At 50.6% G+C, this 25,175-nt stretch overlaps 1 protein-coding gene and 1 pseudogene across 2 annotated transcripts in view; one reads left to right on the plus strand and one right to left on the minus strand.

Moving 5' to 3' along the window:
• The first annotated feature begins 240 nt into the window (after positions 1-240).
• The window catches only part of NCMAP (non-compact myelin associated protein), a 32,191-nt gene continuing 7,256 nt past the window's right edge, over positions 241-25,175 (plus strand). Inside the window, exons 1-2 of one of the 2 annotated variants that reach the window (XM_045190375.3) lie at positions 241-274; positions 23,523-23,611. In XM_045190375.3, coding sequence (XP_045046310.1) covers positions 23,530-23,611 — 82 coding nt within the window. In that variant the 5' untranslated portion in view covers positions 241-274; positions 23,523-23,529. Of the gene's footprint in view, positions 275-11,737; positions 11,909-23,522; positions 23,612-25,175 lie in introns of those variants that run through there. The other variant, XM_024554806.4, reaches the window with a different exon arrangement.
• On the minus strand, positions 13,883-16,282 carry LOC112299003 (rho-related GTP-binding protein RhoN pseudogene; annotated as a pseudogene).

Here is a 25,175-nt window from a genome sequence, read left to right on the forward strand (position 1 = left end):
CCTCGCGGTACCACAACTGGAATCCCCCAAGGGACCCCGGCCTGGGAGACGCGCGAAGACACCGCGGGGGGGCGCTGCCATTCCAGTGCCCCTAGCCCGCCGCCCCCGAGGCGGCGCCGGGGATGGGCACCGCGATCACCTGCGCGGGGCGGGGCGGGGCGTGGCGGGGCAGGCCGGGGGCGGGGTCCTCAGGCTTTTAGAACCCGCGCCGCACCTTGGGGCCAGCCAGACGCGGAGCGAGCAGCAGCCTGGCGCGTGGGACTCACCGGAGCAGGTAACAGGCGCGGGGTGCCGGACCCAGGCGCCGGAGGCTCGCGGTCCACCTGCCGGCTTGGGGACGTGAGCGGCCCCCTTTCCCCTCCGTTGGAGGAAGCGCCTGGGGTCTGCGTGCGGGCGCGGCTGGCGCGGGCGGTGGGAGCGATCGGTCTTCTCCGCTTTGGCGATGGCGCTGGGGCGCGTAAAGGTGCCCAGAGCGCGGAACATCCTCAGCCCAGCACGGAGACTCGCCCGCAGCACCAGCCCGCGTTCGGGGGTTGATATCCCAGACATCCAGAAAGCAGTGAATCTCCTCGTCCCACCTCCCGGGAAAAAAGGTGCTGAGCCGGTCAGCTGGGAAGTAGAAGGGATTTTGAACCCCTCAGGACCTGTGCTGGTTTCGCCTGTAAAATGGGCATCTCCTTGGCGTCTGGACCCGTGGTCTTGAGCCGAGCACCAGCCACCCCGTCTCTGCCCCCGCCCCAGAAAGATCTGCGATTCAGGGAAAGGAAAACCCGCACGGGGGAGGACCCCGGGGTTCTAGTTCGGAGCAGCAAGTGCGGTAGACACAGTGGGAGCAGCTCTGAGGCGGGGATCTGGAGGACGGCTCCCTGGACCAGCGGCTCCGAAGGAGAGGCACGGGGAGGGGCTCCGGGTCTGGTCCGCGTCCACTGGCCAGCGGAGGAGATGGGGGTGTCAAATCCGAGGGCCGGTTTTAAAGGACCGAGGAAGCCCTCTAATCGTGGGAATCCCCACTTCGCCACTTTCCCCCCTAGGGTCTCACTTTGCCTTGGGCGGGAACTTTTGTTTCTCTATAGTTGTTTGATGGGCTCCTTAAATGAAGCAATTTCTCAGGCAGACAAAGTCAGGTAATCCACATAAACAAAGTGGGTCCGTGCAGGGTCCGTACATAGTAGGTACTCAAACAATATAAACCATACTTTCCTCCAGACTATTTCTCCTTGGGGGCAGGGACCAACGTCTGTCTGATTTACCATTATATGGCGCCTGACCTACAGAGTAGGTCTCACTACGTATTTGTTCAATAAATGAGCGATGAGTGAGTCTGCAGGCTATGCTTGGCATATGGTGTCAACGCATAGTGAATACAGAGATGGCCAGAGGCTAACAGATGGGTACGGGTGCGGGGGAAGGGGCTAGGTGGGTGGTCCAGTGTAAATGTGAGCCCGGAGTAGCAGAGTTGGGGCACTTCTTGGGGGGAGCAAGAAACTTTCTTCTATCCTGGAGGTTCTTTTGGCTGGTCTACTAACCAAGTAGACATGAAACAGATTAGCAAGAGAAAATAACGAAATTTAATACATATGTATGTATGGGAACCCCACCTACACGAGAGAGTCAGAGATCCCTGGAGAGGTCAGAGACAGAGAGGGAGCATGGGTAGAAATGGCATCCTGAGCTAGGGACGAGGTAAGATGCCTTGGGGGCTACAAAGGGCCATTGCAGATGAAAAGAAGAGCAGACGTTTAATAAGTAAGCTTGTCCTGCCCTATAAACAGGTCAAAAGAGGTTATTGCTGGTAACCCCCCGTTGTGGGCAAGCCTCCTTGATTCTTCTAGGTAGTTGGGTGGAGGGCAGACATTGCTCATGAGCCCACAGCTAAAGTTGCATTTAGCTCAAAACAGTCTGCACAACCACAGCGGCTCATCTTGGGGTGACTCGTTCTGAATCCCCAGCCCCCTCTCTTATGGGATGGGAGGGGCAACGTGATAGTCAGCCAGAACATGGAGGTATAGAAGGCACACAAAATCTGGGGTCCTGAACCCTAAGAGCCACATGGGAGGAGGGAAGGAGCTGGAACTCCAGGGAGTCAGGTATGTTTTTCATGTCCTCTAAGCGTCTGCCCCAAGGTTATGGGGTAAGGAGAGGGGGAGAGGCGCCAAGAGCCAGCAAAAAACCATGGGGACCTGATGGAGCCAGGAGATGGGAAGGGGCTCCCAGGACCCTGTGAGGCATTCCTCACCTTGTCCCTGCCGGTCACCATGCTGACTGGCCATGAGGTGGCTGAAGGGGGCAGTGTGGTGCCAAGCAAGCCATCCACCTGGTACATACCGTGAGCCAGGCACACAGTGAGCTGGGCTACAGGGACATGCTGGTCTCGGTGGCAGAGATCTGCGATTCTGGACCGACAGCCCTGGGGAGGTCCCTGAACTCCATGTCACTCTGCTGTGGACTGTGGTCACTCCTGCCGCAGGCTGAAGGGAGCTGTGTCCCTGAGGTGGAGCCACTGGAAGCAAAGTTAGGGGCCTTTAGCCTTTCTGACTCCTGGCAGGCAGCCGTGTGGGGTTTTCATCTCCCTGGGGAGAGAAGCAAAGGCCTGAGGGCGAGCAGGGGAGAGATCTGGGGAACATCTCAACAGGTGGCAGGAGGCACTGTACCCTTCACAACAGCCAAGTGTGAGGCTTCTGCTTACAACACTTTTCAGAATTGCTTATAATTTGCCCTTGACACATCGGACCCTGAGACCCCCAGGGTCCGAAAGGGGGAAAGCACTGCCTACCCTGATCCCCTCCCCCCCCCGCCATTGCTCCTGGGTCGCAGGGTCAGAGAGTGTTAGAGCTACTGAGACCCTCCATGGTGATAGAGGGCACCCTCCATTTAAAGGTGGGGTGATGGGGGTCCCGAGAGTATGAGGCATGCTCAGGCCTGGAGAGTTAGGGGAGACCCCAAGTCTCCTAAGCCCAAGTGCTCGTGTCTCCATGTGGGCTGTGACGTGCTCTGGGAGCTGAAAATGCAGCAACTTGTCTCTATACTTTCCAATCTTCCAATGTCGTGGAAAGGAAGGTTTTTTAAAAAGGTGAAGTGGATTTTAAGCTGCCCAATAAACCCATTTAATTTTAGAAAGAAAAAAAACAAACCCTCAGGTATGGTGAAAAGAAAGACCCAGAATTACCTATGTTTATTTTTTAAAGATATGTTTGATAGTGAAGAAACATAATTCAAAATAGGAACTTCTCTCATCTCGGCAGACGTGTCTGCTAGCCAGAAGGGCCTGTGTTGAGGTGAACACTTTGCAGGCTGCCGACCGACCAAGGGCCTCCGAAGGCAGCCCGGGAGCAGCAGGGTGTTTATTTCTCCTGGACATTTTTCAAGCCCCGTGAATGCTGCTCCTATCGGTTGCCCCATCTCCATCCATCCGCCTTCCGATGCCGATGCCGGTGGCATCCTGGCCCCTGGCATCCCACTCTTTGCTTTGGGATCTGGCAGGACGTCTCCCTCTTTGTTTTCTCGCAAATGAATTTCTTGTCGGACGGATGGATCTTAGGTAGGCAGGAGGAAGCAGGAAGAGAGGAAGGGGAACTGAGCAAAGGCAAGAGTTGGCCCGTCAGCCTCCAAGGGTTCCTGAGGGCTGCGTGTAGGTAGAGCTGTGGGGGTGGAGCCAGAGTGTGGCTGTGGAGATGGAACTTCTCATGTGGTTTGCAACTCCTGAGGTGGTGGCTGCAGTTTGGCCTAAGGACAAGGGTGTGCCAATCTCTAAGACAGAGAGGCCTGTTCTTCAGCCAGATGCCAGTGCTGTTTGGAGGGACCTTCTGCCTGGGTGGGACACTCCTGACCTGTTGGGGCCCTCGGTGGGGCTGCTGGATCCTACCATACCTGCTGGGGTCCTCCAGGGGCTGGTGTTAGAAGCAATGCGTGTGGATTCGTGGGTGTCAGCAAGCCTTGCTCCAGGGTAGCGCTGGGCAGAATTGCCAGCAGGGAGGATGGGGCAAAGAGCAGGGACTTAAGGCCTCTGCTTTTGAGCTGGGGGGTTTTGTTCAAGCCACATCATTTCTCTGAGCCTCGGTTTCCTAATTTACTAGAGACGATACTATCCACAGCGATCCCTTCATAAATACTAGCTTCCCTTCTCCTTCAGAGAAACTTGTGTCTTGGGACCTGCTGAGCCCACTTTTAGGATCAACAGCGTCAGGATTTGTAAACCCCTCCACAGTTCACTCATCATTCATTCATTCATTCACTCCACTTCCTCAGGGCTAACCCCTGCCCCGCAGTCTGTGCGGGAACGGGGACAGCTCTTGCTGCTGTCTGGTTTCTCTCAGCCCCCCAGCACAGGACGGCCTTGCTTTGAAGCTTGCATCTGTTCCTCCACCCGAGGTGATCTCTTCAGTCATTTGTGCAACAAAAAGCAGCTATGTTAACTTGTTCCCTCACTGCTGCACCCAATCTAACCCTCCTCCAGGTTTCCTGAGGTGTTAGCCTGCAGGTCACACAGGGAAATAAACGGTTAACTCCCATCTGCTGAGAGCTTGCAGGAGCCCACACAGTGCTAAATGCTGCACATGCCTCAGTCCCTTTAACACCCACAGCATCCCAGGAAGTGAGGAGTGTTATTCCCTCGCTCAGAGACCTAAGCAACTAGTGCTGGTGGCCACAGGGGTGCATTCTGACTCCCCAGGGTTTTGCCTTCATGGGTCCCTTTCTCAAAAAAAAAAAAAAAGATTTACAATTATGTTAATGACTGAATTGGTATATTAAAACTTTTTCTCTAACCTAAAAGTTTCTTTTTTCTGATTTTCAAAAAAGTAAAAACATTCTTGTGGGCCCCTAAAACTGTTGTAGGCCCTGGGCACTTTGCCTCCTGTGCCTGGTGGGGACAGGGGGCCCAGAGCTAAGGAGGGATGGCTGGGATTCCAGCCCACGCCCACCGCTGTGGACGTTCTGACTGACCTCCTCACGCACTGCCCTTTGCAATAAGAAAAAAAAAGACAAACAAAGAACTGGGGGAAAGGGACTGGTGGTATTAATCGTTCTCTCAGGAAAATGGAACCTGATTTGTCTTCCATGTCCCCACCCCCTTCACTCCAGCCACAGACCTTAAGGGGAAGGGGAACTGGCTTGTCCCAAGGACAAAGGGGACTCATGTATCTTTTAAAAGCAGCTCCCAGTTCCTACCTAATCCCCAGGAACAACATCGCTGGTAATAACAATAATAATAATAATAATAAACATTTTCGAGAGCTCTCTGTGTGCCAGGCGTTGGGCAAATGGCTTGGCACGCGCTGTCTCCCGAAGGCCTCAGTCGCCCTGTGGATAGATACCATGATCATCTCCATTTTGCAGGTGAAGAAACTGAGGCTTAGAGAGCCCTGGCTGGGTAGCTCAGTTGGTTAGAGTATCGTCCTGATGTGCCAGGGGTTCGATCCCAGGTCAGGGCACATACAACAAACAGCCAATGAATGCATAAATAATTTGAACAACAAATTGATGTTTCTCTCTCTCTCTCTCTCTCTCTCTCTCAATCGATAATTTTTTTAAATTAAAAAAAATTTTTTTTAAGAGAAGGACGAAAGGAGTTGGACAAGTGGCAGAGCCAGGATTAGGACCTCGGTCTGTTAGTTTGTTGTTACAGCATAATCTCCGTGAGGGCAGGGATTGTTCCCCGTCACCTTCCTGTCAACCCTTGGCACAACCCCTTGGCACATACAAGCTCTCAATGTGGAATATTTGGCTGACCCCGGAGTCTGAACTCTTAACCTTCTCCACTGCCCTGCCCCTCAGGGAAACTTACTGGTGCAGGTGCTGCCCCTGCAGTGCAGGAGGGGGAACTGCAGCCCAGGAGTTGTCTGGGCAGCTCAGAGTCCTGATGAAGTGGGGAATTGATCAAGAGGCAAAGGCTCAGGCACCCACTCTTCCATCCAGGTCCCTGAACCCCATCCCCACCCCACCTGTGGAACCCCACTGGAGGCATCTATCTCCTGCCAAGGCTGCTTCTCCCCCCGGGGCTCAAAGATGCAGCCTGATGTGCCGGAAGGGGGTGGCCAAGAGTGTCTGCGGGGCTCTCTGCCAGGGGACTCACCTTTTCTTCTCCTTTTATGCCTTTGGCCCTTCCGCAGCACACATCACCACAAATAGAAGGTGCACTGGGGGACCTGAGCTCACCCACCAGATAATTAGACACCTGAGTTGTACTAGTACTCTAAAAACAAGGCAATAAATCAAGCTACCTATGCCATCTGATGCAGAATTATGGAACCAGATGGACCAAGATTGTAAAGTAAAGCATGACAATTATATATAAGGAGATAAGGGGAAAATCATAAAATAATGCAAGAACAAGAAGTTACAGGAGGATTTGAAATAAACATATTAGTCCTAGGAGAGAACTAAGTGAAAATGTTAGCCATGAGAAATATAACATTTAAAATAAAAGACAGTAGATGTCATAAATATCAGAGTGAAGATGGTCGAAGCGTTAACTATTAAAGAGGGAGACCAGGTTGAGAACTTCCCAGTGGAGTTCCCCCCAGGTCACACTGCAGAAGAGCGCGTGGAATGGGAGATACTGTGTGGCCAGCTTCCCAATGCTGGGAAGCCCTGGTGGGTTTAGGAGACAAGAAGATGCTCATTCTGCCTAGAGTCAGGGAGGGAAGGAGCAGACAGGTGCTGGTAGGTAAGACTGAGACGTTCATGGAAGACCTTGGTTGCCAAGGCCAAGAATCTGTAGCCAGTCAGAAGCGACCGACGCTATTGGAATGATGGAGAGGCACAGTGCAGAGAGCTATAGTCTCGGCAGCTCTACAATTCTAATTCCTTCTCCAACAAGTGGGTCCCCAAGGGAGAAGGCTGGTGGCTTCTGCTCCTTCACAGTAGCATATCCCAGCCCCACGATGGAGTAAAAACGTACTACCCCCAATCCACTAAGCATTCGTTAGACAGTTGTATGCTGGGGTCGCAGCCAGCCCAGGCACTGTGGAAGTAAGTCTACCATTCATAAATTAGTGGACTATTCCAGAAATTCCAGTATTTCTACATTCACTCCATAGCTTCCAGGTCTCTCAGACTCCTCGTGAGCCAAAAATCCTTTGCTTTGCTAGCACCAGTATCCTGGTGATTGACTAGAAAATTCTGGTCCAGCCCTGGCTGGGGTGGCTCAGTGGGTTGAGCACCGACCTGTGAATGGAAAGGTCACCGGTTCAGTTCCCAGTCAGGGCACATGTCTGGGTGGCGGGCCAGGTCCTTAGTTGGGGGCCAGGCAACTGATCAATTGACGTATCTGTCACACACTGATGTTTCTCTCTTTCTCTTTCTCTCTCCCTTCCACTCTCTTTAAAGATTTTATTCGTTTACTTTTAGAAAGAAAAAATAATTATGGTCCAAATCGAAGTAATGTAAAAGCCCAAAGGAGGGTGTGACTTTCCCCTGGAGTTGCATGGAGCTGAGCGAGGGGATCCAGAGCCCAGAAAGTTAAGTTCTAACCCAGGCCATCCTCGAGCATTTACTTAGGCACATCCCTTCCGTGCAGCCTATGTGCGTGCATTCATTCATTCATTCATTCAAGCGCCGTGCTGCGTGTGCCGATGAGGCCATGACTGAGGCAGAGAGCTCCGAGAACAGAAGAGAGATGTGTCTACTAACTACAGCACTTGCATGGGATAGGTGCTGTCTCAGAGGCACCTGTGAGATGCTGTGACGATTCTCAGAACAGACTGACCTACCTGAGATCGGTGGGGGGGCTTTGGGCAGGTCTCGGAGGAAAGGGAAACAAGCATTTTTAGTGTGCACTATGCTGGGGGTTGGTGTGCATGGCCAAGTGACTAATGCACACAAACCCTTACACGTGCCTGGTCTACACAGTAAGGCTAAGTCGTGGGCACTTATTGTTAACAACTATTATCTCATTTGATTGTGCAACAAGGAACAAGACAAGAATCACAAAGCCCAGTTTACGGATGAGGAAATGGGCTCAGAGGGGTTAAGGCACGAGCCCAAGGTGACTTAACTAAAGCCTGAACTCCAGGCGAGGTCTAACTCTAAAACCCATACCTTTGTTTCCCCTGTCACCACCGGTGCCCAGGGAAGGGAGGACATTCCAGGATAGGGGACGATACTGTCGGGGGGAACTCAATAGTTCCAAAGAGCCAAGGTGCTGTGTGCGGTGGTGCCAGATGGGAGAGAGGTGTGAAGGGCTTTGAACGCCAGGCCAAGGTGGGGAGCGAACTTTATTCTCTCCGCAAACAGAATGGACCGAGGGTTCCACGACTCCCAGCCCACACTGGAATCTCTCCTCCCAGGTCACTCTACCGTGAAAGCTTGTCACCTAATGTCCACGCCCCTCGAGGCAGGGCTGGGCCTGGAACACAGGTCTCCTGACTCCCCGCCAGCGCTCACTCCTCTCCCAGCTTCCTCCTTGTCATGGCCTCCATTTCAGACTGCGGTGTTTGCTCAGAACCTGGGCAGAGAGCACAGAAATATTTATTTATGTCACTGCCAGTCCTGCCTCCTGGAGGCCCCCAAGGGTTACCTCACAGAGAAGTTCAGTTACATAACCCCGGGTTGACACAGCAGGAAGGAGAAGGAAATAGATTAGAAGTATTCTTTTTTCTCCATCTTGAACACATCTTGAAACTGGATAGGTTGCATTTTCCTCTCTTCTTCCTCCCTCACCTATTGACCAGGGGTCTCCAGGAAGTTAGTGGCTCTAGATCAGTCACTGATTTTAGCCTTAATTCTGCTAAGACTGGGGGTTTGGGGAGAGCTTCCTGGAGGTGGGGGAGGGGAGAGAAGAGAAGTGAAATTTATTAAAGGGCTGTTTTGTGCCAAACATTCAGCCAGGGGCTTTATATTCATTATCTCCTTTTACCTAAACAGCAATTCAATAAAGGAGATCCCCCCCTTTTTTTTTTTTTTACCTTTATCTTACAGAGAAGGAAAGGAGGCACAGAGAGGTTAAGTAACCTTCCAAAGGGCACCCAGCAGAGTTAGGTCAATCTGGCTCTGACACTCTTCAGTTTTCAAGCATCTCATGCAGAATTCATAACACACTGATTCTTGAAAGAGCAAGGCATGCCAGCTTCTCCCCGTGGAGGAAGTTCCCAATTAATCCCAATCCATCCCTGAAATCTAATCTCCATTCCAGCCTTCCCGGTCCCATCCCCTCACCAAATCTTACACTTCCCTTCCTGAATGTGCCCATCCCCACCTCCTGACCCCCAGTCTTTGCTCCCACTGCCCCCCCCCGCTACAATGTTGCTGCTCCCTTCTTCCCCTTACAAAATCCCAGTAACATATTAATAAAAATGCTCATTCATTGAGCAGAAGCTGTGAAGTGGAGTGGTTAAAAGCACAATCTCTGAGGCCCTCCCCAGGCAGCTCAGTGGGTTGGAGTGTAGTCCCAATACGCCAGCGTAGCGGGTTTGGTCCCCCGTCAGGGCACACACAAGCACCAACCAGTGGGCGCACAAGTAAGGGGCAACAAATCGATGTCTCTCTTTCTCAAATCAGTTTTTTAAAAAAGAATGGACACACAATATATATATTTTTTTAATTATCTGGAGCGTTCTGCCTGGGTTCCCCCCAGTTCTACCCCTTTTGCTGGCTGTGTTACCTCAGGCAACTTACTTAACCTCTCTGGACCTCAGTTTCTTCACCTGTAAGATGGAGGTAGTGATACTCTCATAAGGTTGTTACGGAATAGCATGACATAGAACAATGAAATAGAAACTATACAAATAAAACATTTTCGTCATGTATTTAGAAATGGGCGTGGCACATCGTGCTTATTAAATGTTTATTCTGATTGTGGTGCCCTCCGTATGCGCAGCAGACACTCAGTCCGATTCCCTGGGTTCGCACCCCATCTCAGTGACCTTGGACAAGTTACTGAACCTCCCTGGGCCTCAGTTTCCTCATGTAAATATTTTAAACTGTAATAGGCTTTTTACTTAGGGTGGATGAGACAACCAAGAAACATAAAGTACTTAGCAAGGGCATGGTACATAGACCAAGTCAATATGACCTATTAATGGATTACTGGGATTCAGACCAGGTCCCTCTGACCCCATAGCCCGAGAGTTTAGTGACCACAGGGCGCCACCCAAGGTAGCCTGCCCTCCTCCCCTGCCCAGCACCCTCTCCCTCTCTGAGCCCCCGGCACTCACGGCCTGTCTTGTGTCTTAGTGCCACAGCTTCACCACAGCGGCAGCCGCGTGTGGCAGGAAGGCACACGCCAGGTGGTCAGTGCCTGATCCTTGATGGAGGCTGCGGGTCAGCCAGCTATCACTGAACGGCCACTGCTCATTCATTCAGCCAGTCGTTATTTCATCCAGCAACTACGTGCTCGTGCTCACAGTGACCCGGCAGTGTTCGAGGCGCTAGGGGTTCAAAAGGGGAATACAAATTGGCACCGCCCCTGCACTCACCGTGCTCGGGGTCTGGCGTGGGACGCAGCCACTCATCAAAGAGAAGATGCTAAGTCCAGCTAGTGGGGAGAGCGGGGCCCGGCGTTGTCAGAGTACACAGCATAAACACGTGAATTAACACTTGGGTTGAAGTATCTTAAGTGTCTGCAGTGAGGCTCGAGTGCTCTAGCATGTGCAAAGGCCCTGTGGCCGGGATAGGAGGGGCTGACAGGCTCAGCTCAGACAGGGTTGAGACTGGAGGTGCCCACAGGACTAAAACCTGTGGGGACTTTTTGACCATCCTAAGTTCTAGTTTGAGGTAGACTTGAGCCCCCCACCAAATGTTTTAATTTCTTTTAAAATCAAGGGGGGAACGACTTTTAGGGTGGGAGAAAATGTTTCAATTATTTTTCTCACATCAGAAAAAATAAAATGTTTAGAGTCCATGAAAATGTATCGTGATACGAGGGGCCCACCAAAATCCACACTGATGTGGCCCCGACCAGTTCTTCGTTCGTTCAAACATATTTACCGGGCAAGGTACTGTCTGTCAGCCCTTATTTGATCCTTACACCCTTATCTAGGTGAACATATGCCTCTTTTTTTTTTCCTCAAGTGAGGAAAATGAATTTCATGGAGGGTAAATAAGTTGCCTACAACAGTGAGTTTAGAGGTAACAGATGTGGGATTTGAACTCAGTTTCACGTAACCCCAAACCCTTTTCTTCACTACACCATACTATTTGTAAGTTCAGCATTTTAATTTAGTCCTCACAGCATTGCGGTGGGGGGGAGCAGTCACTCCCATTTTAAAGCCAAGGACACTGAGGCCTGGAGAGGAGAAGGAAGTACCTAGCTCCCAGGCGCTTGGCTAATCAATGAAGGAGTCGGGAACTGGCCCCCTCCTCCCGAACCTTCTCTGCTGCCCCACTGCTCTGTCCACAGCCTTTCCTGCCCCCCCCACTGTCTCCACCCTCTGCCCTCACTGCCGCCACCCTACCCCCTTTTGTCTGCTCAGATCTGTGAAACTTCTGCACCCCGCTTCAAAACAAAGCCCGTGCTGGTACTGCCTCCTGAGAGGGAGGGGAGAAAAGAGAGGCAGTGGGCCAAAGCAAGAGTGAAGGTTGAAACGAAACCTTGGGTCCCCCAGACAAATGCCCCTCTGTATCTCGGGGCCTGTTGTGACTGGCCACAGGCCAGCCCTCACCGCGGAGGCTTGAACTGCTGGGATAGTTTCCCCACCTCCTGTCCTCTCTGCAGCCCAGCGCTTGCCAGGCCCCAGCTTGGGCAGGAAAGGGGAAGGGTGTTCCTTCTGGAATGGAGGGTGTGGGAGGCAGGCAGGCCTTGGGGAGGCTGAGGGGCCACGTCCTGACCCAAACCGGGAGTCTGGGAGAGTCAGGAGATGGCAGGAGCATGAGAGGGAGATCACTGGGCCCCAGCCGTGCGTTTTGCAGGAGAGCAACCTCAAGTCCAGACAGAAGAAGTGACTTGCCCAAGGTCACACAGCAAGTAGCAGAGGTAAGACTCAAACCCAGGACTACGAACGTCCAGCCCAGGTTCTTGCCCCCTACATCAGGCCTCTCTGTTGGGGTTTTGATGGTGACCCTGTTAAACAGGTGAGTAGATGAGCTGCATGGACCAGGGCATTAAGACTCAGAGAATGTCGCGTGTTAAGATGACAGAGTAGTGAGTGTCTTAGAATTTCCTCTTCAGGTGCAGACACTCCAAACAGAGTTTACATCCTTCACTTACTACTCGCAAACACTTTGTTGTTAGCCAAGCCCGTGGAAAACGGGGACAGAGAGGCAAAGAATCAAAAGCGAGACCGCTGGAAGGTCAGCATTAGGAGCCAAGTCAGGTCATTGGCGTTTGTAAGAGGACACCGGCCTTGGTTCTTACAAATAATAGTAAGGATCTGCCCAAGAGCGCTGGGGGTCGGGGCACCTGGTTTCAAGGAGGTTGCTGGCACTGTTTATGTCTAGTTTTTTACCCCGCACCCCCACCCCAATTTTTTTCCCAGAAGTTTACAGTTGACTTATTCGTGGTGTACAAAACTCAATCACATCTACGTGATCTTGCTTTAATAGGTGGTAATCAGATGTAACGCAGGAAATGAGAAGTAACTAAGTCTGTACTTTTTAGAAATGTAGTGCAGCTTCGTCAGCAGGGCGAATGCAGGAAAGCAAAGCTAAGACGGGTCACACAGGGCCAGGTAGGATGTCACTCACCAGCCGGGCTTCCTTCAGGTTTGGTTTTGGCTCTTGTTGTTGTTACTGATCTTGTCTTGAGTAAAGAATCAGAAAGGAGTTCTCCAAAACTCACCAAATGAAGCTACTTCTCTCTGCGTGCCCCTGGAGGGCCCTGCTGGGCCTCAGTTTCCCCATTTATGAGGAGATTGAACTTAGTGTCTTTCAGACAGGGTTCCGCAGAGTCCTAAGATCACAAGCAGTTACCTCCTCGGGCCACCCCAGCGGGTGTGGGGAGTGGTGCAAGAGGAATTGTGGGGGAAGGAGTTGGTTCCTTACGCCTTTAGGAAGAGCGTAGTCTTTTATCATAAATTAATCCCCCAAACACTCCAACAGAAACGTAGATCTTTCAGTCTGGTTAAAACATGAGAAAATCTACCGGTTTCTTTTTTTCTTGGCTGGTGGAATCCCCCTGCACCTCCCTCCTCCCCCCAGTAGGCTTGCTCACCCCCAGGTTGCTGCCGGGCGATGGCCCTGGGCACCCCCTCATTCCTGGATCCTGTTCCCTTCTCTTGCTCGGTTGACTCCTCCACTTTGAAGGGACCTACCCTCTGGGGCAGCCGTTTTCAACCTTTTCCATCTCGTGGCATGCATAAGCTAATCACTGACATTCTGCCTCACACCGAAATATATTTTATAATTTTTGCCTATCTGACCAAAAAATAGGTATAATTTTGGTTCATTCATTCACACCAGATGGCTATTGTTGTGTTGGCTGTTGTCATTTGTCTATCTGACACTCTGTGGGAAACGAGGTCAGTGTCCCAACTAAATAGTTAGGTAGTGCATGTTTTAAACTTTTCCCCCCTGTGGACATGGGCTTTATTTAGGGGCTGTGGGGGCGGGGGGGGGAGAGGAGCTAAGATGGGAGGATACATGGGGGAAGGGGCTCTCAACTTGCTTTGAAACTTAGTGCACGTTGCCTGGGGGGTTAGGATGAGGGAGAGCAGCTGCAGAAGCGAGAGGAGAGGAAGAGGGAAGGTCACGGAATGGACACTTTCCTTGGGGAAGGAAGCCAGGACCAGGATGTGGGGACTGGGGGCCGGGAGGGAAGGCACCCATCATATACTGAGACTCAGCCAAGGTCACTGCCTGATGCCAGCTTCCCCTACTCCCGTTCCCCATCCTAGCTCCTGGCCCAGATGCCTGCCCTGCTAGCTCCTTCAACTTCCTGTGGAGAGGAGGGGGATGAAGATGGGGAATGGTGGCACCTTCTGCCTCTGGGTCTCTTGCCTAGGAGAATTGCTCACTCTGCCTGTCCTGAAGTCCCAGCCAGAGTCAGGACGTCAGGAAGTGAGGGTGCAGGCAGGGGAACAATTGTGCCCTTCATCACCCCCCTGACACTCGGCCCCTTCCCGGCTCCTCGCATGAAGTTGCAGCTCTTGGCTGGATCCTTGTGTATCTCGCCTTCCTTTCCACTCCGCTCCCCCCTCCTTCGCCTGACCTGGCCGTCCTGCCGGGGGAGCGGATCGCTGCCCAGGCGAGAGTACCCGTAAGTACCCAGCTGCCTGTGGCCACGCCCAGGGGAGACCCCTGTGGCCACGTGGAAGACAACCCTGACGCTTGGCCCAGAGGAGCTCCCTGAGGAGGACTCAGCCCCCACCTGCTTGGCCAGCACTGTGCCCCACTCCTGTGTAACAGGAGTAACTTGCTGCTTGGACAGCTCCCTCAGTGCGGCCAGGTCATCTGCAAGTCCAGTTCACAGACAACCAGCACAACCTCGGCATCGGGGCAAAACTCCTGGGTCTCCCCATGCCACTTCTTGAGGATGCTGTCCAGGGTTTCTGGTCAGCTAATGTCGAGGCAGATGAGCACAGTGGCTGAATCAGGACAGGCCAGGGGCCGGATGTTATCATAGTAAGAGGAACCTGAAGTGTCCCTCATGGTGAGCTCTATAGAGTGCTTGCTTGTCCATCTCGGACCTGGTGGTGTAGTTATCAAGCACAGTGGGGACGTAACTCCCCAGGTAGGCAGGTGTCCTTTGCAAACACCTGCAGCAGCCTACCGCTCTCCAGTGTCCCCACTGCCAAGACCTCCCAGGGGCCACTCTGCCCCTCTGTAGTCCTGGTCACGTCCCTGTTCCGCTGGCTCCCACGAAGTCCTCCTCGGGGGCCTCACTGCCAACACCGGCATCTCACGGTGGCGCTGAGTCACGGGGGCAGGCAGGGGGTGGGTGGTGGGGAGGCTCCCCCTCTGACCTGTTTCCAGCTCCTTAAAAATTATTTCGCCAACGGGTGTGCCACCGTGCACCAGTTGAAAATCGCTGCTCTGGGAGCTTCCCCGGGCAAAGATGCATGGAAAGGGGTGGAGCAGATTTTTTTTAAATCCTTGCATGCCCCAAAATATCGTTGTTATGCTCTTTCACTAAATATTTGGCTTGGCTTGCTGTGCACGTCTAGGCTGGAAATTCTTTTCCCTTCGAATTTTGGAGGGTTGTCTCAGAGCTTCTAGTGCTGCTGCTGTCAAATCCAGCGCGTTCTCGTTTCATCTGATTGTTGTTCCTTTGTATTTAGCCTTAAAAAAAACTCTATGGACGTGTGTGGAGTATTCTCTTTATGTCCTGTGCTCTGAAAAGTCGTGATAATGAGCCCTATTGTGGGTCTTTTTATTCATTGTTCTGGGGACTCAGACAACCTTCTCATTCTGCAAATTCATAGCCTTCATTTCTGGGAAATTTTCAGGTATTATTTTTTGTTTGATAATTTCCTCCCCTTGATTTCTCTGCTTAATCACTTCTGGAATTCTTATAGGATGTTGGACCTCCTGGAGTAATCTGTTTTCACCTACTGTCTTTTTTTTTTTTTTAATCTTTTTTGTTCTACTTTACGAGACTTTTTCTCAGCTGTATTCCAACACTTCTTTTGAATTTATTATTATTTCTTTTGTCAATTTTTAATTTTATAGAACCCTTTCTTGTTCTCCGAATGTTCTTTTCTTGTAGCATCCCGTTCTTGTTTTATGCACGCATTATCCTATCTCCCTGAGGATGTTGATGTTTTCTTCTGTTCTTTATAGTATCTGTTTGCTTTAAATGACCCTATCTATTCATTTGTTTCATTTGCTCTCTCTTTATCATGTTTGAGGCTTTTATTCCCAAAGGTCTGTTGACCCTAAAAATCTCTTTGGGAAAAAAAAAGCTCGTGGGAAGCTCTGGGTGTGTTTGTGGGGTGGAGGGTGGGGGGTGGAACAGGCTTGTCACCTAGCAACCTCCCCATTGGCTGATTGGCAGGAACCTAGTCATTTCATTGGAGAATCCTCTAACATCTCTCAGTATCTACACATCTGTTGTCTTTGGCTGGTCAGCCTCCCCAGAGCCTGCTTGACACTTGGAGTTCTGGCAGCCCAGGAGGATTAAGGGGACTGGGAGCCCCACAATGCAGGATTTTTAGACTTTCCTTCAACCCCATTTTCAGCCAGAGACTAACTATCGCCTGGGGATCTTGCCAAAAGGCAGGTTCTTATCCAGCAGGTCTGAATGGAGCCCAGCTTCTGCATTCCTGATAAGGTCCTCAGAGGTGCATTGCAGCTGAGCCAAGGATCACACTTCCCAATGGCCAGGGTCTAGGGCAGCACCGTCCAATGGAACTTTCTGCATTGGCGGATGCATCCCAGACCTGTGCTGACCAATGCGGAAGCCACAGGCCATAGTGACAGTTAGCACTTACAATGTGGCTAGTGTGACTGGGACACTGAGATTTTAATTTTATTTAACTTTAATTAATTTTCATTTCAACGTAAATGGCCACCTGTGGCTGTGTCTTCAGCTGTGTGGGTGTGCAGGTGTACCTCTTGATTTACTCAGTGCAGAGGGTGAACTTACCGTTTTCCGCAGGGCAGAGGAGGCCTGTGTGTGGGCAAACCAAAGGAGGGGATGACGCTGAGCTGCAAATTCCTTTTTCCAGCCCCACATGGGACCCTGAGCTTCAGTGGCATCTGCTGCCTCCCAGTCCTGAGTTTTCCTGGGGATTTGTCAGTACGATCAGCTTTATTAATCTCCCTCATCAGCAGGTTTGGGCCTTGGCCTTTTCCAGGCTGCGAAGTCATGCTCAGCCCCCAGCTCCTCCAGCTTTCAAAACTGGACCGGACTCTTTCCACTGTGGTTGTCTTCTCTCCTTTGCTTTGGCCTTGTAGGTTTACATGCGATGATTCCTTTAGTATCATTTGTGAGGGGTTTCAGGAGGAAGCAAAGAGGGATACCTGTGTTCCACCTGCTATGTTTAACCACACATCCCTCCTGTATTTTTTAAAAGAAAAAGATAGATCCTAAACTTTATTTCCCCCCAGAATGAGGTAAAACTGAATTGATCCCTTTCACCTGTCATTTTCCTATGGGTCAGGAGAACCATCCCTAAGTCACTCCGGAGCCAGAGGGCTGCAGGAGGAGGTCAAAGGTCCTGGCTGTCTGGGGAGGGGCAAGCCTGGCTAACCCGTGCAGTGCAGTCTCTCCATTCTGTAAAGGATTAATAGGCTCATGGAGGGGCCATGCAGCTGAATGGCCTCCTTGCACACTAGAACAGGGCAGGAAGGGGACTTACAAGAGTAAAGACCTTCTAAACCCTTACCAGGTTGGTGTTACCAGATGAAACCGAGTCCAGCTACTCATAGTTGTGAGTCAAAGGACAATTCTGAGAAGGTTTTATGAGAAGGAACGTACATTATTGAGAGCTGGCAGGCAAGGACACATGTAGGGGGGTGGGAGCGTCACTTCCCAAAGCAGCTGTCCCCAGACAAAGGATCGGATTCATCGTCATTCAGGGATATCATGCATAGACATCTAGGTGGGCTTCATCATCACTTATACAGGTAGGGACACTACTTCCAATGAGCAGTTAGAAACATGCCTGCATGTACTTCGCATGTTCAAAAACACTGGAAAGTCTCCACCCCGAGGGGAGGCTTTAGTAAACCGTGAGGGTATAATGAGAGTAGTTCGTGAGTAGGTAGTAGAGAGTCCTCCAGGCCACTTCAGCTAGGCTCAGGCGGTTTGGGCCCGATCAGCCCCCTGGTCCTGCAAAGCATCCTGGGCTTATCCTTGGGGGAAAAAACAAAAACCAAACCCAAAAAACAAAACAGTTCCAGCAGTTGTCAATGTCAGGGATGGCATCGGTGTGAAAGAAAGTTTAACTCATTAAGTCTCAGCCCTTCTTTTAAACTCTTAGCAAATGACAGGATATGGTTCCACAAATTTTATAACAACCGGGGTGATCTAAGTAAGTTTACAGGTTAATCTAAGCAAAGTTATGAATTTTAAATAGAAGCTAAGTCTATGCTAGGTCACTGTAAGCCTGGGTGTGTGTGTATATATAAGTTAGGTTACATTGGCAGCCAGGAGATTTGCAAAGGAAAAAGTGAGAATGGTTACCAGTTAACTGGGCAAATAAATCCCACAGATGGGACAGAATCCTGGCTGGTCCTTCAGGACAGAGTGAACTACAGACGTATGTGAAGCTAGGCTGGAGGTAGGGTAACCGAACACAGGTCCCGCCACTTGCTGCTTCACAAGCCAATACTGAGAAGATGGATGCTAACGTAAAGGGGCTTATTCAGGTGCCGGCCACCAGGAAGATGGGGGACTCTTGTCTCAATGCCCATCGCCACATCTCAGTGCAGGCTGAGGTTTTTCTAAGAAAGGAGAGGGTAGGCAGAACCAAGAGATCAAGGCACGGGGTTGTAAAGTTCTCTACGTGCAGACGAGCACAGTCCATTCCGATAAGGCAAGTGATGGTCCGGTGTGCGTCATCCTGGTTCAGTCATCCCGGTCCGTGGTTAAAGGCCATCAAATCTCCCGGAGCAGGGATGCCTGAAGGTCAGAGTCTGTGTCTTGTGAAGTTAATTCCTAGGATTCTTATACAAACATGCTGTTTATCAACAAGTTTTGTACCAGCCAGAGCCAGCATTTACAAAAAGAATGTCAAAAGAATTGTGGGGTGGCTTACAGTTCCCCACTATTACAGGAGGTGCTGCGACATGCTTGGCAGGGAGGGAGTCAGGCCTGTCCAGTTGACTCTTGAGCCCACTTCCCACAACCCTGCTCCGGCTGGTCCAGTGTGTCCGGGACTCTTTCTCTGCTCCCTGTCACGCACTCCCTCCTGAGGCGTGCTTGTGCCTGTCACTCCCTGGGCTTGTCTGATCCCCCTCTGCACGCTACACCACTCCTGGCCTGTGGGCTGAATCTGTCCCGGCAGGGCTCAGGAGACAAGAGTTGATTAAGAGAACTAACCCCGGGGTCAAATAGAGTGTAACTGCTATATATTAGGCTGACTGATGGCCCCCCAAGGGAGGAGTGATGCCTCCTAGCTCTGCTATACATTAGCACTGGAACTTTGGGAAGTTACCTGACCTCTGAGCCTTACTTCCTTCATCTGGAAAACGGAGATAATATATGTGAGGAAATAGATACGAAATACTTAGCATGGTAACTGTATGTAGGAAGCACTCGATAAAGGGTAGCTGCCGTGTTTGTGGCTGTCATCACCGTCATTGTCAACATCGGTCTAGCCACAGATGTAAATACAGACTGGACACTGCCCTTCTCGTCAAGACTTTCCTGGGCAGAAAGGCTAGGAAACTGTCAAGAGACAGCCCTGTAGCTCTGCTCACTAGTTCTCAACCAGAGGTGATTTGCCTCCCAGAAGACATTGGGAAACGTCTGGAGACATTTTTGTCACAAAAGGTGGCAGGGGCTATTGGCATCTAGTGGGCAGAGGCCAGGGATACTGCTAAACATCCCGCGATGCACAGGTCACGACCCAAAACAGAGTCAATGGTGCCGTGCATGAGGAACCTGCCAGCTCAAGGCTCGTTGAACCCCTTGGGCTCTAAATATGAAACAGAGGGAAAGAACAGTGAGCAGAGTCCTGGCCCAGCAGGGCCGCTGGTCCTCGGAGTGTCCCAGGAATGCTGCCTTCCTCCTGGGAGGCCTGGCAGCTATGGACAGTTTGGGGGTTGAAGATCTGACTTTTAGACTTAGCTCCTCCACTTACTTACTATAAGGCTTTAAGCAAGTCACTCAACCTGTCAACAACGTGGAGATAAAAAGACCGGCCTTGTTGTATTGATTAAATGAGAACATGAGGGTGTGCGGCGCCCGCACTGTGTGAGCGCCTCCTGAAGTGTTAGCTCCCTTCCTTCCTGACTAGAGTGTCAAGGTGGAATTATTTTCTTCTAACATATCCACTTGGGGCATAAATTCTTTAAACTTGTGTCTTTTTTTCTCCTTGGGAACAGTGGGATACCTGGAGCTCAGGTATAGATTGAGGACCTTTGGGAGCTGGGCTCTTGGCTTGTGCCCAAAGACAAAGGGGCAAATGGAAGCCACAGGTCACATTCTGGCTCTTGGTCAGATTCAACCATTACACCCACTGGTGTCATCCTCCCGCTGACTCCCGGAATTGTTTTGTCGTTACCCTTTGGCACTCGGCAAAAATCTGCCTTGTGACCACTTTTATCTAGGATTCTTGTTTCCTGATGTTCAGATGTTAAAGCTCCGGATTGTGAAACAAGGCCTTAGGATAGGTGAGGCAACGGGAGAGAACCTAGGCAGGGCTGCTTTTGTTCTCTAGAAATGTCACTGGAAAGAAATGAGCCTAGCTGGGGCTGCTTGAGCTCACTGAAAAGTCGGAGAAAAGGGGGTCTTGCAGAGAGGGTCGAGGGGTTAGTCGGGGATGAGCTGCCACCGCCCATTGCTCCCCTGGTCACAAGTCTTGTGGGGTCCCTTAGCCTTTAGGAGATGTGCGCCTGTGAGGGCACGAGAAGGGGGAAGGGAAAGGGCTGCCATGCCCCTGGGGCAGAGAGTGCACCCCTCTGGGATTTCTATTTATAGATCTTAGTATGTGGGACTTAGATTTGCATATCTGGGGTTGAAAGCTTCTTGGGACAACTTTCTTTACAATGTGGGCCACAAAAATCAGAAACAAAGGACATTCAAGCCAGAATTTGACAGGGTGGGTAAACAAGACTTCAGAGGCTGGTGGGTCTAGAACCCAGATTCACAGATCCACAGGCCACTGCTTTTTCCATAGGACTTCAGTGCGATATTGATCAGTCGTCTCTCTGATCAGTGCTGGGCTAGACATCGGGGGGATGATCCCCAATAACTGTTGATCAAAGGGAAGGTTCTCAAAGGAGATAATTTCACTTCTCATCCTCCTTGTCTGAGCTCTAGGGACGTGATCCTCATGGCCCTTCTGCCGACCTTCACAGTGCTATGTGCATGGTGGGCGCCGGCTGAATGAATGACAGGGCCGATGGACAGAAGGACGGGTGGGAGGTAAATTGTGCAGAGTGGGTGGGTGGGTAGGTGGGTGCATGAGTGGATGGGAGGATAAAAGAATAACTGAAACCAGAAATGTGCATCTGAATTTCTGGGAACCAACCATAAGGAACACATATTCACTATGTAATGGTGAATGGCCCCAAGTTCAGGGGAGCATTACGCCAATTTAGATCCCACCTTTGGGAGCTGCGACACATAATGGGACAGAGCCATGCACAGGCAGGGCAGCTGGAGTGGGGGAGATGATGTGGAACCCAAAAGAAATGGAAAATGGAGAGTGTAGGAGGTGGCCATTCAGGGTTCAGGCAGACTTGGGTTACCATGTACCCGACAGAGTGTTTGGAGGTTCGTCCCATCGCAAGGCTGCCGCCACGCCAAGCCCCTGTGTGGAGTTCTCCTCAGTGTGTTCCAGTCTCACTGCCTCCGGGGAAGTATTCCTGCCTCCCAGCATGAATTGTGCATGCCACCTTCCCTCTCCTAACACCCCCCGAGTAGTTGGTATCTGCAAAGAAAGATGAGCTTTTGGAAGACGCTGGTTCTTAAGCTAGGATAGGAATGCCTGTTGCATGCAATAGAAGCACAGATTGGAAAGCCCCTAGAGATCATCTTCACACGGGACCATTTTACAGAAGGGAAAACCAAGGTCCAGAGAGGGGAGGGAACTTCCCAAAGTCACATGCAAAATGAGTGGGAAAGGCGACCCTGGTCTCCTGATTCTCACCCCAAGAATCTGGGACTTGTTCTTCCCCTGCTCACCCAGCAGCCCTCACACTCTACCAGTTGCTTTGGGATTTTTGCCTGCCTTGGAGATGTTTGGCCATTTCCTCTGTCTCTGCCCTCAGTGGAGATGGAGAAGAAAGTTGAGCCCTCAGGAAGTTCTGGTGAATCCCTCCTCAGCTCCCTCCTTAGAGCACCATACTTCATGGAGCTGGAGTTTCTCTCTTCTCCTGAGGCCCCAAACCAACAAAGTCAAGGCTAACAGGAATCAATGCCAAGCCCTGCACTTAAGTTCACACAAGATAATGGAGCCCTGGTTACTGGGCAGCAACTCATCATGACAGCGTCACCATTCAAAATGCCGCTGCCATTGCCTTTTATTTCCTTAGCATTTTGCAGGTTAGAAAACAAAACCATATTGGAACCAAAACTTCTCTTCTTGTGATTTTCACCCATTGGTCTTAATTCTTTCTGGGATAGGATACAAAAGGATTTCAACTGAGTCTATTTTTTTTAAATAAAGAACAAGAAAATATAAACATTTGTTCAACCTGAGGGCTGGGTACATGGGCTCCTATTATATTATAATGTAAATTTTACAAAGTAAGTAAATTGATGCACATTTTGTTAAGTGTATAAAATACCTCTTCTCTGGAAGAGGGAGCAACTGTGGGGAGGCCTCCTGGCTTCTCAGGCCCCCAGAGAGGCCTGGACCACTCCCCTCGGGGTGGAGATCCCTGACAGGCCTCCAAACCGTCAGCCGCTATAGGACAAGCTTGGCTGCTCTGAAGAAGAAAAGCAAAGCCTGGTCTGTTTCCCTTCTTTTCTCGATGCTGGTAGTTCAGAGCATTTGTTTATAATATCACTGTGCTTGGAATATAGTTCTTGGTAGAGGATCTCCACATTTGTTTCTGGTGGCATGACATCGTATTAACTGCATGCCTGCTGGCTCACTCTTCAAGTAGAAGATTACACGATTACAAGCGTTGATTCCTAGGGGCGTCCGGGAAAGAAGGCGCACCGTGCACCCAGAGAACCTGTTTGAATCTAAGCTCCACATCTTAGAGCTGTGTGACTTTGGTCAATTCACTTGACCACTCTGAGCCTCAATTTGCTCAGCCGTAAGATGTAGATGGCTGAGAGGATGAAATGAGCTCACCCAGTGTGTGAAGATACCCGGGACAGAGCCTGGTGGGTGTGTGGGAAATGCTCAACACATGTTAACTCTCTTCCCATCGAGGCCTTTGTGTAACCGGACCTTTGCTCTCCCTCCTCCCCCCCCAAACCACTCGGGCCCATCCAAACTGATCTGGTCCTTGGAACCATTTTTCATAACCCAGTGACTACGGACTACTCATTGACTACTACTAATCATAGTTATTTTTTTCCATTTGCCTTTTTTTTTTCTTTGCCTCCTTAGGTCCTAAAGCTTTTGAAAGCAGGAACGTCAGTTCAGGCGTTGTTGTGGGGTGGTGAAGGCCTGCTAACATGGGAGGCAGATGTCCTGGGCTAAATCCCACCGGGTACACCTGGGGATCCACATCATTTTGGGGGCTTCAGTTTCATCATCAAATGGCAATAATAATAACCCCCTTCACACTGTTTCTAGATCAATTTAGACATTCATCCTGTGTGAAACTTAGTCAGGAGGAGTTTAGTAACTATTGTTGAATGAATTTAAATTGCTTTGAGCAATGAAGTTCTTTACAGATGTCAGACATTATTTTGAATTCCCCACGGTATATAGTAAAGGGCCCTGTATTTAGTTGCTGCTGGGAGAAACCGAAGGCTTGAATATTCTCCAATCAGCCAGATAGCAACAAGAAGAAGCGTCACACAGGGGTTATAGAGCTGACTCTGATTTGAAACAAAATTTCATCTTCATTCTTACCAGGATCGAGATGACCACAGCCGCCCCCACGGGGACGACCCCCTTCTTCTTACTGAATGTGACCACCAAAGAAGAAGACTCTCTGTATCAAAGTAAGTGGTACTTGCTTTTGGCTTGGCAGCTGGCGGAGGGATGGTGGGACAGGTGTCACCGTCAGCTCCTGGTGCAGAAGTCAAGAGCCTGGGCTCTGGAGACAGACAGCCTGGGTCTCGGTCACAGTGCCACCACTTGCCAACTGGGTGAGCTTGAACATGTGACTTCAGTGCTCTGTGCCTGTTTCCTCATCTGTAAGATGGGGATATTGGCGAAGCTACCGCAAAAGGTAGGTGTGAGGTCTAAAACAGATCATCTATGTAAAGAGCTGAGAATAGCTTGATGCGTACTAAATACCTAGTGAGTATTATTATTATTTCTATTTTTTAATAGGGAGGTTCGGAGTCTAGCGGGCAATGGAAACTTGAATCTTTTGTAAGATGTCCCTAATTGGTCCCATTAAAGTATAGCTACTTCCATACTATTTTTGCAAGGCCGAAACATCCCATCAGTTCACAAAGGAGTAAATGAATGTCGATGGGATGAGTTATCCCAGGGGAGACATTCACCAGGAACAGGGGGCCCTGGGAGGACAAATTTGAGGGCCACTCTTCAGAAAGCCAACTGATTGTGTAAGGGGAGGTCTGGTCCATTTCAGTCATATCAGTTGGCCTGGTATATACTTCTGCGAATGGAACAGGCCTCCCGACACGTGTGGAGTGTTCCCCAGTGATAGAGTTCCAGGCTTGGTGCTGGCAGGAAACAGGCTTAAGGGCAGGGTGTTTCCCTTCCATGGAAGCCCAGCAAGGGTTACCCTTGGGACAGCATCCCATGCGTTGGCCTGCTTCTTGCCGGGCATGGAGACATACAGAGGCCTCCTGAGGGATGTCTCAAAACAATTCTGAAGGGAAGGACAGGGTAGGTAGAATCCCTGCCAGCAAGATGGGAATGATTCGGCTTTTATTTCACTGAAAGTAATGGTTCTCAACTGGGTGATTTTGCCCACCTAGATAGGGTTATCAGATTTAGCAAACACAAATACAGGGCACCCAGTTGATATAGACTTGAAGATAAACAATATTTCTTTTTTACTATAAGGGTAAGCCATGTAATATTTGAGACACACTAAAAAATTATTCATTGCCAGAAATTCTCACTTAAATGGGTAGCCTGTATTTTATGTGGCAATTCTACCCCAGGGGACATTTGACCATGTCTGGAGATACTGCTGGTTGTCACCGCTGGGTGGGGGAGGGAAGAGAAGTGCTACCAGCATCTAGGGAGAGGAGGCCAGGGACGCTGCTAAACATCCTGTGATGCCCAGGACCGCTCCGCGGCAGAGACTGGCCCGGCCGAGGTTGGACAGCCCTGAACTGAACTGCCATCGCCGGATTCCCCACCCCTCCTCTTGTCCTTCCTCCTCTGAATGCTGCACATAATTTTTAAGTAAACCTTTTATAAAAGCTTTACATATACTCAAAAGTGCCCCAAAATCCACAGCAGGGTGAATTTTCACAAAGTGAACACACGTGTGTAACCAGCCCCCAGGTCAAGAAACAGACCACTGCCCATATCCCAGAAGTCCTGATGCCCCTTGCAAGCCCTGTCCCCGACCACCCAAGG

Source organism: Desmodus rotundus, chromosome 3 (assembly GCF_022682495.2).
Source record: "Desmodus rotundus isolate HL8 chromosome 3, HLdesRot8A.1, whole genome shotgun sequence".
In the NCBI taxonomy this organism is placed as follows: domain Eukaryota; kingdom Metazoa; phylum Chordata; class Mammalia; order Chiroptera; family Phyllostomidae; genus Desmodus; species Desmodus rotundus.